This window comes from Pavona decussata, unplaced genomic scaffold (assembly GCF_977016875.1).
Source record: "Pavona decussata unplaced genomic scaffold, jaPavDecu1.1 SCAFFOLD_276, whole genome shotgun sequence".
Lineage (NCBI taxonomy): Eukaryota > Metazoa > Cnidaria > Anthozoa > Scleractinia > Agariciidae > Pavona > Pavona decussata.
The window spans coordinates 247501-265835 of NW_028145678.1; the positions used below are offsets into that span (position 1 = coordinate 247501).

Sequence of the window (18335 nt, forward strand, 5' to 3'; positions counted from 1 at the left end):
CTGCAGACCAGATACTTTGTTCTCATAAAAACGTTTCTTACATTTAGAACATGCTTCCTGGACTCTACTCCAAAGTTGCTTGTAGTTGGCAGAAGTCTTCCCCCATTTAGCATGGGCTTTTTGGCGCTGTGCAATCAGGAGTTTCAAACTTAAGGTGATCCATGGTTTGTCGGTTGCTGTAATTTTAACTTTCCTGGATGGAAAAAATGTGTCAACAGCCTTCATCAGACAACTGTGTAGTAAATCAAACTTCGCCTGCACCTCCGAGATGTTTAAAATTGATGACCAGTCATAAGTTGTTATCCATGCCCCAAAGTCCCGTAAACGGCTGTCCCTAGTGTCACGTATTATTTTGGATTTAGCCCTCACATTTGAGGATTGATTAAAATTTCCATTTACCGGTTCAATGAGAAGAGCGTTGTGATCACCACTTCCAATCTTGGGTAACTGTACTGGTTTTGATAGCAGTTTGGGGTTGTCGGTAAAGCACCAGTCCAAAATAGAATCATCCCGAGTAGGTACCGTTACAATCTGCCACAACCCTGTTGCCATAGTTATGTCCGATGGTTTAATTTGAGTAGATGTTGGGTTAAAATCACCAGTTATAATCACCATTCCTTCAGCGTCGCTGGCTAGGTAGTTCTCAATGTTCTTCTGTAGATGAGCTATTAGCATAGAATTCTGCTCAGCAACACTGCTTGGAGGATGGTATACAGCTGCAACCAATAACAATGAAGTGCCTCTCGGAAGACGATGCAGCCAAATCTTGAGCCAAGTTGATTCAATTTCAAAAGAGGCTTACGAAAGCGATGAACTAGCACTGGCGAGAGACACGTGCAATGAAACAAAACTTGATCGCACTAGACTGTGGTTGCATAATGACAATAACAATAATTAACCAATATGTCCTCAAAATCCTGTAACCCGATACACAGATGCATATAGTCCTGACGTACACACAGACCCCACCGCCCATAGCAAACTGTTGATCATTCCGACAACAAATGAAATCAGTAAGATCGCAGGCAGAGTTATTCAGCCATGTTTCAGTTAGGCAGACGATATAATTGGATTATTGATAGAAGCAACTGCCTGCAGCTCATCGATATCACTAGTGACTGAGCGAACGTTCGCGTAAATGACGGAAGGGATAGACGCAGGTGATCTTACATTTTGCTGTCCATGTTGTGCCTCATTGCTCTTGATAGAATTCTTAACATTCCAAGGACCACCATTGATTGAATCCGCCTCAGATCGATTTCTACATTTCCTCCTGTGACCAGCACGCTTCGACCTGTTCGGTTTCCGTATTCCCAGAGAGATTATACACTCCCATACCTCAGTAGGGAGTCGCATACAAGGCATAGAAGTTCTAATTGCCTTCAATTCATGGGGTGAATACGAAACAGGACTTTGTCCTAAACCAACATGGCGGATCGGTTTCAACACTAACTGAGATCCATTTGAGGCACAATGGCTATGAATGCCAGAGATACACAAAATCCAGTTCCACCACAGTAAAGTTAAGCCTATTAGCTGTGATGTAGGCCATTGTTGAGCTTGAAACTTGAAACACAAAACGTAAAACAAAAATTACACGGAGCACAAGATACAAGTGGCTGCCACCATGAAGCTCCACTGACCATGATCTAATATTTGCATATCTATATATTTGCACACATCGCAAAAAAACTTTGCATCAAAAGCAATTTCTACTGTATTAATTTTGTATTGGAGTTCCTTACACAATGGTGTTAATTTCCCACAGTAAAACATATTCCAATGGACTAATGAGTCAATTGATTGACTTAAGGGTAGAGGTACCTTTGGTAAGTGTCAGTAAAGTTCTGATCAAATGGCATATGATGGTGAATGATAGTTAACGTTGCTGATAGACAAAACTATCATCCACTATTATCAGCTATCAAGTGGGTGGTCAAACAGCTCAAAGAAGCTTGTGATTACTGACAATAGTTTACAGTGAGGCTCTAGTGTCAGGCAACTGTTGAGTGTAAACTTTGCAAACATGACATCACATTATGCTATACTTTCCTCACTACCATTGTTTTCTTGATTTGTCATTTTCCTTGTCATTTTAAATCTGTGGATCCAGTATACACTCAACACTGCCACCATTTTTGTTGTTGCTGCAATAATGCTACAAAGGTGGTTCACTACCAGCTGAGCCAAGTTTGGGGGAAAACAGATGCCAAAAAAGCTGTCATTGACTATCAAGTGCCTGGTTAAACTATCATCAACTATCATGAAGAATTTGAACATGCTCAAAGTGAGTGATAGTTAACAATTATTCCACGAGTAGCATTGGCTATAATCACCTCATATCCAACAAGCGCTACTTAGCGGAATAATTGTTTTATTAAAAACAATCGAGAAATATTGCTAGATCTTGCTGATTTCACTTTGCAAGAACAACTAGAAGAAAATTTAATGGTCGCTATTTTATAATGGCTCATATACCAATTGGCTGCTAAGCCAGTCAAATCCCTGGAATTGCATTATACAATGATCCAGATTTTAATAGTTAATGATAGTCAATGATAGTGTATGATAGTTGGTAGTCAAACCGGTAAGCAAGTTTTAACTATCATCGACTATCACCAGCTATTATGGACTATTATCAGATATCTTCGACTATCATAAGCTTACATCGTTTGACCAGGGCTTAAGTCTTATAAGACTTAACTGAAACTACTTTTAAAATAAGAACATGTCTAAAGCTACGTCTTCTAGCTTTAATTGTTATATTGTTATTACTAAATGTGTTTTTAATTAGATAGTATTATGTTCACTGTAGGTCCACATCAGCTCTATGCTGCCTTAATTTGACCTGCATTAACAAATAAATCATGTATGTAAGTCTTATGTATGTAAGCTTATACAGTACTCATATCCATGCAGAACGACATGCTGATGCAGGACCTTCAGTTATGTCAGCAGGTACTGAGACGAGAAAAAAAAACCTACCCAATATTGTCGCTTTTCCTAAACACCCTGTGAACAAACTTCCTGATTGTTGATTCATCGACGGTTTCTGTCATGTTCCTTATTATTCCAAACACCAGTGTTTTGCTTTCTTGTTAATTCTATTCGGACAATGGCGGGAAATATTTACATGCACTCCTCTAACCTCGTCCCCAGGGCCGTTCGCGCGGAAGCCACGACGAAAAGTTCGTCTGTAGCAGTTTGGTCTTCCGCCCTTCCGTGGCAGATATGTCTTCTCACCTTGTAACCAATAATGAACGTTCTTCTTTCCACTAATGAAACTGCGTTGTGATCGTGTCCTCTATGATTATTTTGACAAGGGAGCCCCCCAACGTGGTCGACTTTCGCCGGCGATAAGTATTTAGAAGTCGCCACTTTGAACCAAACACGAACTGAACCATCGCGAGATGACTCGTGAAGTGCAGGTAAGCAGCAGCCTTTGTATTATTTTCGTGCAATTTTTTGCAGGACTTTTCCTTGTACTGTAAATTACATTCGATGCCAGCTGAAACCCGGATGGCTGACGCAAAGCTGTCGTCCTTTTGCTAGATGTTAATTTTGAGATCTGTGCAATGTTTCTGTGGAGCTTAAATTGCTGAACACTTTATTGCCTGATGCACGTTTTCCTGGTTTTACAAGTATCATAAGTTCGACTTCAGTTCGAGAACAATAAAAACTTGCTGACTGATCATGTACCATGACCATGTACAGTGTAGCACAACTTATCCATGGGCATACATCATTACCTTGAGAGACTTCAGTTCCTAAGAAGGCTTGTTATTTTCATATGTTTGATATTAGACCAAGCCGTCCTTTTAATTTCAAAAACAATATATATCATATGAAAGAAATGTGATGGTATATTTCCAGCCTGGTGAATGAATGAGAATGATGTATTATTCTAGAAAGTGACACAGGCATACTCGGAAAAAAGAAATCCGAGTGCCCCTAAGGAGTCGAACCTAAGACCTTCCAATTACTAGTTCGAATGCTCTACTACTGAGCTAAGGTTCATGGGACAAACATCCTGCGCACTGCTAGGATTTGAATGTCGAACGTGTGGTATATGTGTGGTAATATCATATATGCAGTTATCATGAAAGCTGAGATAAGTTCCATCCTAGGATGCAAAAATTTATGTGAACGGTTTTATCCCAGGATGACAATCATCCATCCTCGGAAGGGGCAGTCAGTCGGGGGCGGGCGAAATAGCACGAAGAAAGTTTTCAAGAACGGGCGAAGGAGCCCCTGGGTACCGAGTCTCACCGGACCATTTCCAAACGGCTTCGTGAATCCCGGCTCCCGATTGGGCAGAAAAATACCTTTGTATTATTCTGCCCAATCGACGAGCGAGTCACCTTCGTGTGTTCTTACACGCAGTTTGTTGTCTTGTCATACTTCTCCGGTGTCCGTGCGAGAAAAATTTTATTAAACCAGAGACAAAAGAACTAAAATAACGACTCGGGAAGTCGTTTCAGATGCTAGCAGCAGGATCATCCCAATTTCTACCGAGAAAATTCTGTCACTGACTGATCGCAAGGTATGAATGCGTAAAGTGACCGATGTAAAGCTTGAATTTACGCTTGTGTTTGAACTTACATTTTTTTTGGCGTGGCAAATTTAAACTGTCAAAACTTTTCCTCGTTTGTTGCTTTATTTTGCTGCACGAGCCAGATAAGTATACGGCGTTATGTAGCAATGATGCGATTTATGGAGGAATATGCATGTATAAGTGAGCTTTGAACTCATATTAAATGAACACCTTTGTAAATTTCAGAGGTTTTAAATAGAAAAAAATATTATTTTAAGGTTGTATTCAATGAAAATCAGAAAATGTGAGTGAAAATGAACCCTTCCTCGTGCAGTTTGTGTTAGTTGTAAATACCAAATTAAAATAAAAAAGGCATGGTGACAGTCTAAACAAGTTGATCACCTGTCAGTTCAGAACTTGTCGAATGAATTTGAAAAAGGAAAACACCCAATGACTAAACAATAACTTACATACAAGTCAAGAAGGAGGATTGTGGGCTTATGTTCGAATCCAACTGCCCTGAAAAAAGAACTGTTGGTAACAACAGGTACATGTACAACCAAAGAAATAATTATTAAAGTGTTCATGTGTAAAATATTACTGTACCCAATTTATCCACACCAAATCCACCACTGGTTTCTGTTGTGTCAGTGGAGTGCTGTCAACTTTATCTCTCTCAGTGCCAGTGCCAGTGCCAAATACGAAAAAAAATGTATGTGTAAAGGTAAACAGCCAACATGATAAATGTTCCAATTTATTATATCAAGACAGTGTCAGCAAGAGCTTATTTGAAATAATTTGATCTTATCACACAATTTCAAACATTTACTGCTTCATTTTCAGGAATTGAATATCAAACAGCAGCCTGGCCCATAGGCCTGAGCCCTGCTTAACTCTAACTTGAATATATATATCAATCCAGTTTTTACATGCCATTTTATAGCAACCAAAAAAAGGGTAGTATTGTATACCCAAAAAAATGATCCTAATTTGCTTTCACTTTAGCATTAACCCTGGGTTAACCTAACCTTGCAATGAACTACCAAGCCCTGGCCACCTCACAAAATCTTCTACAAAACAAGCCAAAAGTCAAAAGTTTAGAAGCAAACTATTAAGTTAAAATGGGATTTCCTTGGGGGAGGGCAGTGCAAAACAAAACCTTCCATGGGGGGAGTATGGGTATTTTCTGAAACTGCACAATACTCACCAGTACTGCAAGGAAATGAGCCAGCAGTCTTGGTTTGTAAGTTTCAACTTAAGTATATTCCTCTGTTTCTGCAAGTGATCTCTGTTATAAAATCTTGTGAGTTCATCAACATCATATTATATGAAAATGACAACTGGCAGTGTGGTTTGATTCACAATAATTGGTTCCACTTTTACTGTACGTCCCCTAGGTTTCCTGTTGCTGTTGTGCAGAAATGATTGAAGGATAATATAACGGAGTCCAATTACATACCACTTTTATCAAGTGATTTATAAACATTCTACTTTGTTGTTGTTGTTTTTATTTTTTAGAAGTATCCCTTGCTGTAGTAACAGCATACCTATGATTGCATATTGATAAAAGTCATTCTTAATGATACGTCACCATAGTGGTATCATGCTAATTTGGAAAATACTATCTGAAAGGCTTTAGATAACATAACCCAAAAGGGAGCAAGTTCTCCAGCCTGCCTGAGTATTATGTACATTTTTAGGAGTGTTTGAATTGGTTGCTGTAGGATATTGCTGTGTCACTGTTCAATAATTTTATTTTTTTAGAGGACCCAGATTCGCTCAACTTCTTAATTTTACCTGAAAATTAACAATCAAAACCTACATAAAATTTTGGGATTGATTATAACTGGTTTCAGAACAAATGAACATAGATTATTAGAGGGTAATAAAGATCTGACAAATTTATTATAATGTTAGCTAAACCCTTTAATGAAATCGTAGGTACATAATTTCCAGTCTTCTGGAAATAAATACAGTCAAACCTGCATATAACGGTCACCCTTGGGAAATGGCCAGGTGACCGTTATATACAGGGTGACCGCTGTACACAGGTTTCCTTTAAACTCCCCCAGAAGTCAATAAATAGCATTTTTATGCGCAAATAATCACTCAATTTACGTTTAATTGACAATAACAAGTAACAGCAACGCAATAATCAATAAAGGCTGATAAAATTTCCGTGGTGTACTTTTAGGGAGGTGCAGTAAAAGTCTACTGGAAGCTAATGAACAACGTTAAGTGGAAAATCACTCAACTTACATTTATTGACAACAATTTTAAACAGAAATGCAATAAATACGACAAAAATACCCATAAAATGTCTGTGGTGTACTTTAAAGGAGGTCCAGTATACTTTCAGTGAAAAACCGCGGCTGTCAACTTGATAAGTACAGTACACTATTATAATCAGGGAACTATGACGAAAGTGAAAACAGTGTGGTACGGTTGTGTTGTTACAGTTACAGTAACTATTGTTACAGCGCTTCAATGTTATCTGCCGCAAGCATATGTCGAACGTAGATGATGACATGTATTAGTAGTTGTGTTTAGTACTAATATTTGCATTTTTGTGAGACCCCTGCCTTAGTGGCTACTATTTAACGAAGCTTGTCATAATTCGTTAATCGTAACCCAATTTCGTGACTGTTATATAAAGGTAGAAGATAATGAAATTGTGCATTCAGGAAGTCTAAAGGGTGACCGTGTCCCTTATATACAGGTGACCGCTATATGCAGGTCAACTTAACAGTAAATATAAGGGACGATTTTTGGGAAGTTGTTCAGTGACCGTTATACACAGGGTGACCGCTATATGCAGGGCCATTATGTACAGGTTTGACTGTAACAACAAGATTCCTGGGATGAAATTCACAACACTGTAAGAGGAACATGTGCACTAGGGGGGGGGGGAGGGAGGAGTATGTTCCCACTGTAGGGAAGTCAATCAAAAATTCTTCATACATCTGGGTGCTGACCATTCAACTGATGAGCATGCAATCTGTGTTGTAAATGCTCTTGCAGATGCAGGTACTTCCTTTGAAAGATTCCTACATGAATGTCTCAGAACATGAAGATTTCCAAAGCGAAATGAATTTTCTACAGGTGATAAATACAGCAATTATATTTAATTTAAAACTTTGCTCTTTACATTTGTCATCTTGGAGGCAGACACCAACTGTTGAATCCACTGTGTGTACCACTTTTGGAAACACTGTAAAATGAATGGTGTTTTAAATTTTGCTATTTTCAACATGATATAATCCTGGAGCTAAAGTATATATAACATCAAACATAAATTTGCAGATGCTGTTTGACTATCTTTAAAGTGGAAGACCTGGAAACCTTGCATCAGCTAAAGACAAGGAGAGAGAAAAGATATTTGTAAAAAAATTGATTCAAAGCGCACAAATCATGTCATGGATGTGAAGCTTTTCTCAACACTCAGATGTATACTGGCATGGAGTCCAAAAGTGGTACACACAGTGGAACAGTTGGTGTCAGCCTCCAGGATTTGGATTGCACTGTCTGTTACAAGTCTACTGTAACTTTAGCTAATCTATGTAAATAAGCTGTACAAAATTATGTCAAGCACAAAATATGTAACGCCTTGCACACCTTTTCGCCTGTTTCCTACATGTAAATTCGCTAGCGTAGGTGCGGTTTTTACGTAATGTAAAATTTATTTTAACAAGAGTCAGATTGTTTCCGGACTCAATTTTGCTTGTTTATTAGACAAATATGCCGTCTTTTCTACTTAATAAGCAAGTTTTACACATCAAGTTTGCTTATTAAACAAGAAAGACACTATTTTTTTCTTATTAAACAAAGAAGGCACTCTTTTCGCTTATTAAACATGTGACTTTTGCAAACTGCGCGCGTTTATGCGCCAATCAACTCGAAACTTCAACATCTCCCCCCCCCCCCCCCCCCCCGGCATTTGAACTTTTGAAGATTGGATCCTTCAAATTCCCGCCCCTCGGGCCAAAATGGTGTTCAAATGCCCTACCTTATTGTCGGATTTGTCTGTCAAATGCCCCTCCTAAAGAACAATCGTTGTCAGCTCCTGTCATGAGTTACTACCAAAACCACAACTTTAACATTGAAACTAATGATTGGAAGTTGAATTTATTAAGTCGGACAATGTCAATCAGCAAGTGTAAGCTGTTCTATTGAACTCCGAAACACGGCAAAGGTTGTTTAACGAGAAATACATAATAACATATTTAAAATGAGTTACCCGGCTACGTAGACTGTTCGAGTGGCAGGGTATTCTGCAGTTTAAGCCAAAGCGGCGGTTTTTCATTCGACAATGTTTTTTTTTTCTTTAACTGTTCACTGCTGTTTTATGGCTATTCTAAAAATCTCTGCAGACACAAATGCGGGAGAAAGGCGCAGCTTGACTCATTGCATAAAAAACTACATCGTTTAAAGAACTAGAAATACATATTAATTAGTTAGCCGGCTACGTAGAATGTTGTTCGAGTGGCAGGATACTCTGCAATTTAAGCCAAAGCGGTTTTTCATTCGACAGTGTTTATTTCTTTCACTATTCACTGCGGGGCAAAGCCGCAGCTTGACTCATTGTATAAAAAATCTACAATGTTTTTATATAATCTATAAAAATAATTAATATTTAAGCACTCTCACTTTTGAAGACCTTTTTTTTGTAAGCTTTTTTTGTAATGCTGTATCTCTAAACTCTTCCATCTTGTCCAAACACGTGTTTATAGCTGTTAGCGACTTCGGCGCCCCCCAAAAAAGCGATTTGAAACCTGACACTTCCGGTTCAATTTTCCCCACCCCACCCAGGCAAGGTCAAATTCCCCACCCCCGGGAAGGCCTTCCCCACTCCCGGGCACAGAAAATAGTCAAATGCCCGGGGGGGGGGGGGGATGTTGAAGTTTCGATTTGATCGGCGCATTATTGCTTATTAAACAAAAAGTTACACGATTATAATACACGAATATAATTATCAGTCGCCATTACGGAAAAAAATATCCAGAACAAAAGCAGCCCAACCAATGAATCATTCTGCACAAAGTTATTTTGGTAGGAGTGCTGTCTGCTTAATCCTTCTTTTAAGCGAAATTAAGGCGTTATTTTCCTTTTCTAAAAGCTACTTTTCTAAGAAGTTTGACTTCTCGGCACGATCAGTCAGCGGCCGTGACTTGACGATCGAAGGGAGTTCACGTTTGAAAACAAATAAAAATTCCTCTTTACTCTTATTGCTCCATGAAATGGGGAAGTTGAAATATTTGTGCATACAGCGACAACAGGGCGATTTAACGTTTTTGTTGAGCATGGCCTTAGAGCTGCTCGTTGTTCCAAACAACGAGCAGTTCTATATTGTTCATTTCGTCATTTCAGTCACGACGAAATGAACAACAATTACGGCGCTTCGCGTTCAATGGATTTATTTCGCACGGACAATTTACCGCGGCCAAAACAATATAATCTTGAAAGAGATCTTCAAGAAAAAAATGGAGTAGATTCTGCAAAGATATTTCCACTCACAGTACCAGTAAACGTCGAATAAACATCTCAGATGATATTTAATTTCATCCTCTACATGTACTAAACGCAAACTTTCCCAGATCAAATTTTCGTCAACCGAATTGACCGTCGAACCGAGATTAATAGGGCCGCTACTTTGAATAAAACCTGTATTTTCTTTATCGAATTCATTTCAACTGTAAAGAGAAAACTATTAAGTGCCAAGACGTGCCAGTATCCATCTATCGGCATGACAGAATGAAGGAATCACCGGAATGTAGAATATAATCCACGGTCTGATTCAGGTTATTCTTTTTTGTTTATTAAGCAAGAACGACGACTCTTTTCGTTTATTAAACAATGTAGTTTTGATTACTAAACAAGACTGCGCATGCTTTTTGCTTATTAAACAAAACGTACCAAAAGTAAGAAGTAGACACATTACGGAAAGAAGGGCGACTCTTATCGCTTTTTTATATCCACAGCTAGAGCGGCAGCACCGCTAGCCCCACCGTACATACAACAATTCGCGTCTTCAAAATGCTCACGCTGTTTTTACAACGTCGTTTGAAAATGTACTTTCTACGGTGGGGAAAAGCATAGAAACCTTACGCTCTTGGTTTTTAAATTATTTTTTATGTTTTTGTTTTTGTCGACCAGGAAGAAATATGCAAATTCAGAGATAGCGGCCACAATTCCAGTGTCACACAATATTATGAACAGACTATTAAACAGGGCCCAGTTGTTCAAAGCCCGATCCTAGATTAACGAGCACTTTGATTCGAGTTCATTAAGTTACTGAACAAAAAATATTTTTCAAAAAGATTTTTGTCCCTCAGTTTTGACGTTGAATTTTCTTTACCACTAGCTTAAAATTAGATTTTAAAAACATTTTTGACGAGCGAGCTGGAAACCTCGGTTAACTTTTAATCGAGGATTAGCATTAATATCGGCTTTCGAACAGCCCGAATTCTAAAAGCCGGAGGCAAGACTAGTGAAATTTCATGATCAAGGTCTATTTCTTTCACAAAGGTTAAATATTCGCTTCAGGGAAACTTTTTTGTGACTTGTTGAAATACGGACATTTTCCAGTAGTCGCAGTTCATACTTGTTCAGGACGCAAAAACTTCGTGTTTTGCAGTTTAAGCTTATTCCATTAGTCGAGAGAACAGTTTTTAAAATCTTATATGCTAGCTGAAAAACCAATAAGATTATTTTAGATGGCTAAAATTATTTTCTTTTAGCCAGAAATACAATCTTTACGATCGTTCGTTTACAACTGAAGCCAATTCGGAGTGCTTAGTTAGGTGACTTACGGACAGATTTTATTTATCTGGTCACTGCCGCCTGATATTGTTATGTTGAAATGTTTGTAACCAGTCTCTGTTTCCGAGACATCCTTCAAATTAGTGGCTCCTATGGCGTCAAATTAATGTTTACCCAACAACAGCAACAAGCTTCCCCCAAAATGGAAATTTTCTGAATTCAGATATTAGTACCTGCTTCCATCTCTATACCACAGGCCTTCAATTTTCACTCTTGAGGAAAGGTACACACAAGTCATTTGAATTGTTGTGTGAATTATTTTGAAAGGCATTTCCTCACCAGAACTATGCACTTCTTTCAAAACTTATGCAAAAGCTGTAATTTAAGAACACAAAGAATCAGTCTATTGTTTTTCAAAGGCAGAATGTGTGGTTCCAGAAAATATCCATACCCCCACCACGGAGGGAATTGGAAATTCCAGAGGGGTGGGGGGGGGGGGGGGGGGGTCAATGGCCCAGGAAATTCCAGAGGGGAGGAGGGGTGAATTCTTAATTCCATGTTTAAGCTGTCAAGTATTTGCTCAAAGATCAAGCATTACTCCATCGAGGCTCTCAAGCTTAAGAAATTGTTTTGCCTTGGTGCAGTGGGCTCATTTTTGGCTTTCAGTTTATAATTGATTATAAAAATGATATGTGCACTACCAAAACCGGTCTAATGACAGAAAACCAGAGTGACTAGGCCAAAAGTTTGGACTTAATAGTGACCTCAAAAGCTTGACGTGACTTCTGCAGAGCTAATCTGAGAGTAAAACCATGTAAACAACATCATGGACATGACTGGACACCAAGATGAACTTGTCCCAGAATGAGAAGTGATCCATGTAAACAGGCTGTTGGTCTACTTGGCAGCCACTGTTTTAGAGATGTATTGTGTAGTGATCTCAATAACAAGTTTTGTAGTACTATAAATAAAATAAAAATAAGATTCTGTACTCTTAAGCAATACAAATCATACAAGTTGGGAACATTTTATTTAGACCAACCAAACTTCATTAGCCCTGTTGCAAAGAACAAAAATATTCCTAAAGTTTACAATAAAATAATTATTGTTGCCTTACGAAAAGAGATTTTGTGTTGCATAAGTTTCTTGTGCAAGAAAGTAGCACTTCCTAACAACAACCTATGCAATTTAAGGTGACTGGGTAAAAAATTGTAAGAACACTGACTGTGCTGTGATGGCAATTTTTGCCAATGATCCTGATCACAATGAAAAGCAATGGAGGTCACTCAATACACTTGTACTGTAAAAATTTGAATTTATTATAACCTGCAAAATCTTCAGTAGAATGAGTGCTAGAGATGCTTTATTTTTTAAGGCCAATTTAGACAGTACAGTTTTTGCTTATGACTGTTGCATGCGATTTCTTTAGTGTACGCTGCTCACATCATGTATTAAATTGTACACAACTCTCGTCATTCAACATTGCCTACAATAATGACTGTCATACCTATAGGATTTTAAAATATGTTTCTATCTGTAAAATCAAAGTCAACAAAAAGTTTGACTTATTCACTGAAGATTTTCTGTGAAAAAAACCGGATACTTTTTTTTTCCAGACAGAATATCATGAATTCTTTAAACAAGAAACTGAACTAGTCAGGAGACAGGGTATATATAGCCAGGGTAATGTAAATTGTCTGACTGGTAGGGAGCTTGACCAATATCAAATAACTTCAAACCTCAATCTTAGATCAAATAATGACACTCCCTTGGGTTGGGCTAATAGAAGAATAGAGTAGAAAAACTTTATCTTTATAGGGTGGCCCAGTCAGCAGCAAGGCTGGTATCCATCGGGGCCCTGTAAGTTTGTGAATATTAATTGACCTAGTGATAGACTAGATACATACATGTATTTTTGGCAAACTTGTTATCAGAAGATTGGCCAGAAGACAATCTTGGGTGGTCACCTTTTTTAGATAGAATGCTGTGCAAGTGTATAATATTGGGAAGAATGCCAATAACACAACCAACACTGGAATTATTAACCCTTTAACCCTTAATATCAAAGAACAAATTCCCCTATCTTTTTCCCATACTTTTCTTATAAAAGTACTGGGGAGACGTTATTAAAATATCAAGAAATTTCAACTTGGGTTATCATATCCCTAATTGTCATAACCTCAGGGGTGGAATAAGCATTGATATTACAAGGGGAAATTTGATGCTGATCACTGTTAATACAAGTCAGAATAATAATATTATTCTTGTGTGTTTATTATGTATTCCAAATAGGTTTTTAGCTATGCTTTTTTAAAATGTTTTCATGCTATGATCTTCAGATTTAATAACTTAAATATTCCTTTATAAATTATTTTTGAGCTAGGTCACTCACTTTTCTAAAGTTCTTCACTTCCACATCCTTGAGAAATTGACCAGTTCTCTTTTCATGGTCAGTCTCAACTTTTAGTGAACTGTGTATGTGCTGCATGAAACTGTCCTATTCTTGAACAGCAAAGACAAAAGTCATGATGTTAAACAGCTTGGGATTTATGCAACCTGAATTTCTCTGTATACTGAGCAAATAAAAGTTTTCATCTACATCTAGACTGAGATTTGCTGTATTATTCGGTGAGTGAAACAGGCATTCTCGGAAAAGAAAATCCTGTAGACTGTTTTATAACTAAAAAAAAAGGGAAATTACTTTATAATCTACTAGAGGCCAAATAAAAGACTGCATGGTTTGTTTTCCTTAGGCCATTTGGTGCACTTTGTCATGTCAAGAATTCAATCATTGTTGATGAAAAATAACCTGTCTATTCAGATAGGCCACTCTGAAATAATAATAATAACCAATCTTTATCATCATCATCATCTTCTTATCATGGTAACAATTAAGTTTCTTGATATTTCTGATTTTATGTAGATTAAGGGCAGATGGATGACATTGGGACCAAGAATTAGCTGAACAGGTAAGTTCAAACATGGAAGCTACTTAAGACAAAGTAGTCAGATCAAATAAACAGTAGTTGTAAGTGTTCGGCAGTAGCTCCTATCTAACCAAACTACTGTAAATGCATTATAGACAATGCACTACCTTACAGTGAGCAGCAAGTTAATTATGAAAAGTCGATCCATTTTAAAGGGGCTATATCATGGGGATTTTGATGTGTTTTGATCAAGAATTGTGCTGCAACTCAATCTAAGTACCTATTCCTGTTTATGAAATGCCCCCCAAAACACCAATAAAAAGATGTCAAATTATTTTATTAGTTTTCAATTTTTATCAATTTTACGAAGACATAAGAGGACTTGAAAAAGTTGGCCGTTTTTTCAAGTTACAACCCATTTCTATCTTCGCCATCTGTAGCCAGACTTGTAAATACGTGTAATCACAGTGTACTCTATAGTGTTGTAACTTTTAACAAAACTGCAACCTTCATTTTTAGGCTTCCATGTGTGAAAGTGCATCTAGGTACTTCAATGAAAGTGTTACTTAAAATAACTGACATTGTCCTCCAACCATTTTCTTAGCAACATAAGTCATTCAATGCCTCGTGACATCACACGGGCACGCATGCCCGGTGTTTCACAAGGCGCTTCCCGCATATTTATCCGCTGAGCTAGAACAGCTACAGAAGCGCGCTTTGCGAATTATTTTTTCGTTTGTTCCATATAGCGACGCATTACGTCAAGCCAATTTGGAGTCGCTCTCTCGACGCAGGCAGTCCATCACAACTAAGCTTTTTGATTCCATTACTTGTAACTCAGGCCATAAATTGCATGAGCTCTTGCCACCTCGTAACATTTGTGAATTCAATTTAAGACGAGAGAGGAATTTTTATATAATGTCCCTCTGGCTAAGACGAAGAGACTTATGAACACATTTATGTATAGTAACTGTGATTAAATTTTTAGTTATATGTATAGTGTACATTTTTCTTATATTTTTCTTACCTTTTATTAGATTTTGTTATTGTAACGATTAATCTAATTCAGCCTCTGGCTGCGATTTTGATCAGAATAAACTATCTATCTCTCTATCTCTATCTCTCACACCTGGGTATACTTAACCTTGGCTAAAACGGCAACGCAACTATATTAACAGAACTTGTCATTGTCAGATTCACGCTTGGTCAATACTTACCAGCCGTTACCCTTGCTGAGGGGAATGTTAGACAAAATAGACATTACCTCTATCCGAAGACCGTTTTCCACTTTAGGGACTAATACACAAACTCTAATTTTCACCATCCCTCCAATAACTGCCACGTGGGCTACAAACGTACTTTTCATAACTCAATACTGGTTGAAAACTTATCCATGTACGTAGTAAGGATAGTATTTTCAGATTAATTTATTTTGCTTTTTTGAAATAGATTGACAGAAACATAACTGAAGTTATAATTGGATGAAGCACCGCAGAAGATACATAAGAAGACGAAGAGGCATATTATGAAGGACATAATGAAAATAATGGAACTTTGTGCAAAAAGTTTGTTGAATCAAAGAAACTCACATTAAACAGCCAGCATCAAGTTGAAGTCAATCTATCACACCATTCTGAGAGAATCGCTGCTTGTAAACCATTTACACTTTTAAAACTTAAGGTGATTCCATCGAATTGCATTGCGCATCCTTGCTGCGCATAATTTTTCGCGTCATTTAGCGCGTGCACGAGCGCGTGCGCACACAACATTACGGGATTTCCTTGAGGTTAAGCTCGGCAGGTTTAATAAATGGTCCTTTTCTTCTAAACGAGCACGGTGACCCCCATTTTTTATTGCATCAATTTAAATGTCATACGGTTGACCACCATATATCGCGATTTAAAGAAAAGTTTAATACTCTGCTTTGAGATATTTTTATTTCAATGCTTTAAAAAGCACGTATTTAGGTAGTGCTGCTTACGTGCACGCGCAGCAAAATCTTTAATTTCTTCCATAATCTTAATTCCAGTTCAATGAAAATAGTTTGTTGTGTAAGATTAAAGTAAATTTTGTTGAACTGCTTCGATATTTTAATGCAAGAAATTTATTTTTCTAGAAATGATAGTTCCCTTTTCTGATTACTAGCGTTTCTAATATAAACCTCGTGGGTCATCTATTTACTATAATAGCCACCCAGGTTGCACAAAAACGAGCACGGTGACCCCCATTTTTTATTGCATTTTTGTAATGCTCATAACATAGTCATGAACTGGACCAAGTTTTAGACAATTTTAAATACTCCTTCTTTTTCAGCGGAATCACCTTAAAGCGATTCGTAAATTCTATCAGTTGATCCTTTCGCCCGTATTAAGAGAGCCATTTTTTTTACGAGATTTTAAAACAAACAAACAAATAAACACATCAAAATTGAATTAAGTCTTAGCTGTGGAATAAATTTGTTTTAAACCTAAGAACTCGCCATTTTTATCCATGCACTTATTTATAGCTTGTTTTGCAGCGCTTGGTGCACAGATAAATGTTGCAAATACCATAGATAACAGAATAAACAGAGTTGAAAGGTTTTGGATAGACAGTCATATCATGTCTAGGAGGTGCTCAAGATTTTGTGCTATTGATGAGTCAGGGAACATGAAAAGATCATCTCACTGGCACAAATTCTTGACGGATCTTACCAGCCATCGATCATATGTTATTTGTCCCGGTTAATTCGCTGAACAGTAGATTTGCAAAAGGAAAAATATTGGCTTGCGGAAAGAACTATTTATGAAGGCTCTTGGTAGTTTTCCATTCTTGCTCGTAATGCTAACGAAAATCAGCGACTGATTTTGCTTTGATGAGGCCTGTACAGGCCCGGCCCGCAAATGATCCCCGGACCGGAAATGATCCCCAAAGGGAAATGATCCCCAAATTGGACCGCAAATGATCCCCGACCGGATTTCGTCGCCTCATCAATCATTATAGAATGGAATGGACTCGGGAATTTGGACATTGTATTTAAACTTTATACACTTCATTTTTTTTTTCTTATAACGTAACAATCATTTTATTTAAACGCTTTGCATGCAAATTTTTTTAGTTTAAAAATTTCATTGCAGCTGCTAAGTGCAAATAAAAAGAAAATCAATTGTCCTATAAACTGGAACATACATGTATATTTTTAACTTGTACGATTACAACGCCAAAATTGGGTACGAATTGTACGAAAAGCGCAAGGGGAAACAGCAAACTCAACCGCGCCATTTTCCCACAGTAACCTGGTTTAAATTATGAGCTCTGTTCACTCCAAATAGCTGTCGCTTTCGCAAGAGAGGATTGTTTCCTTGTTCTCACGCCTCCAAAAAAAAAAAAAATCCCACGTGCACAGGTAGTCCCAGCTCAAGCTGTGAGCGATGATCATCTTGTGACGGTCTCTTGTGCAATAGCGGTCACGGCGCAAGTATGGGAATGTTTTCCCATACTTGCGCCGTGACCGCACTTTATAATCGGGCCTAGGAAGTAGGAATACTGTAAAGTTCTTAGAAGGGATGTCATTTTTATTAAGAACTTTACAGTATTTCTACTTCGTAAACCCGATCGTAAATATTCCCATAGTCTGAAATGTCAGCCGTCTCCTCCCCCTAACCCACAGGGGGCGCGGGTTAGGGAGAGGAGACGGCTGACATTTCAGACTAATATTCCTATACAAACTGTCATATTTTCGCAGTGACAGCTATTGCACAAGTGATAATCGCTCACAGCTTGAGGTTGGGCCACCTAAGCGTATGTTGGACTGTCGAAAGGGTTTCGATAAAGTTTGTTAATGGCACGACCTAGATCAAGAAGAAAAATTCAATTTCGTTTTAAAAGAGTTAAATATTTTATCTAACATTTCTAAAGCAGAGTTTTAAAATATTGAAGCAATAGCTAATTGTGAAGGAAAATGTATTTTCAAATCAAAGGTGTAATAATCTCCGAGACTGACACGTTAAAATCAATAGCTTTTATGTTTTGTCCAAAAATTAAATATTGCCAGGTTAATTTTGTCTTTTAACACAGTACGTTAACCGGTTTTTATTGTTGTTATAAAAGCCTGAGGAATTTGTGTTTTCCTCATA

The 18335-nt window shown here is 37.7% G+C and overlaps 1 protein-coding gene and 1 long non-coding RNA gene across 3 annotated transcripts in view; one reads left to right on the forward strand and one right to left on the reverse strand.

Moving 5' to 3' along the window:
• Positions 1-3127, reverse strand: part of LOC146455399 (uncharacterized) — a 15194-nt gene extending 12067 nt beyond the window's left edge. For both annotated transcript variants that reach the window (XM_085094369.1, XM_085094368.1), the window contains exon 1: positions 2986-3127. In XM_085094369.1, the coding sequence (XP_084950495.1) occupies positions 2986-3059 (74 nt within the window). In that variant the 5' untranslated portion in view covers positions 3060-3127. The remainder of the gene's footprint in view (positions 1-2985) is intronic.
• Positions 3128-3202: 75 nt separating this feature from the next.
• LOC146455400 (uncharacterized) lies at positions 3203-15848 on the forward strand. Its single transcript, XR_014859040.1, has 3 exons — positions 3203-3428; positions 14217-14262; positions 15670-15848. It is a non-coding gene; the product is annotated as an uncharacterized LOC146455400 (long non-coding RNA).
• Positions 15849-18335: the final 2487 nt, after the last annotated feature.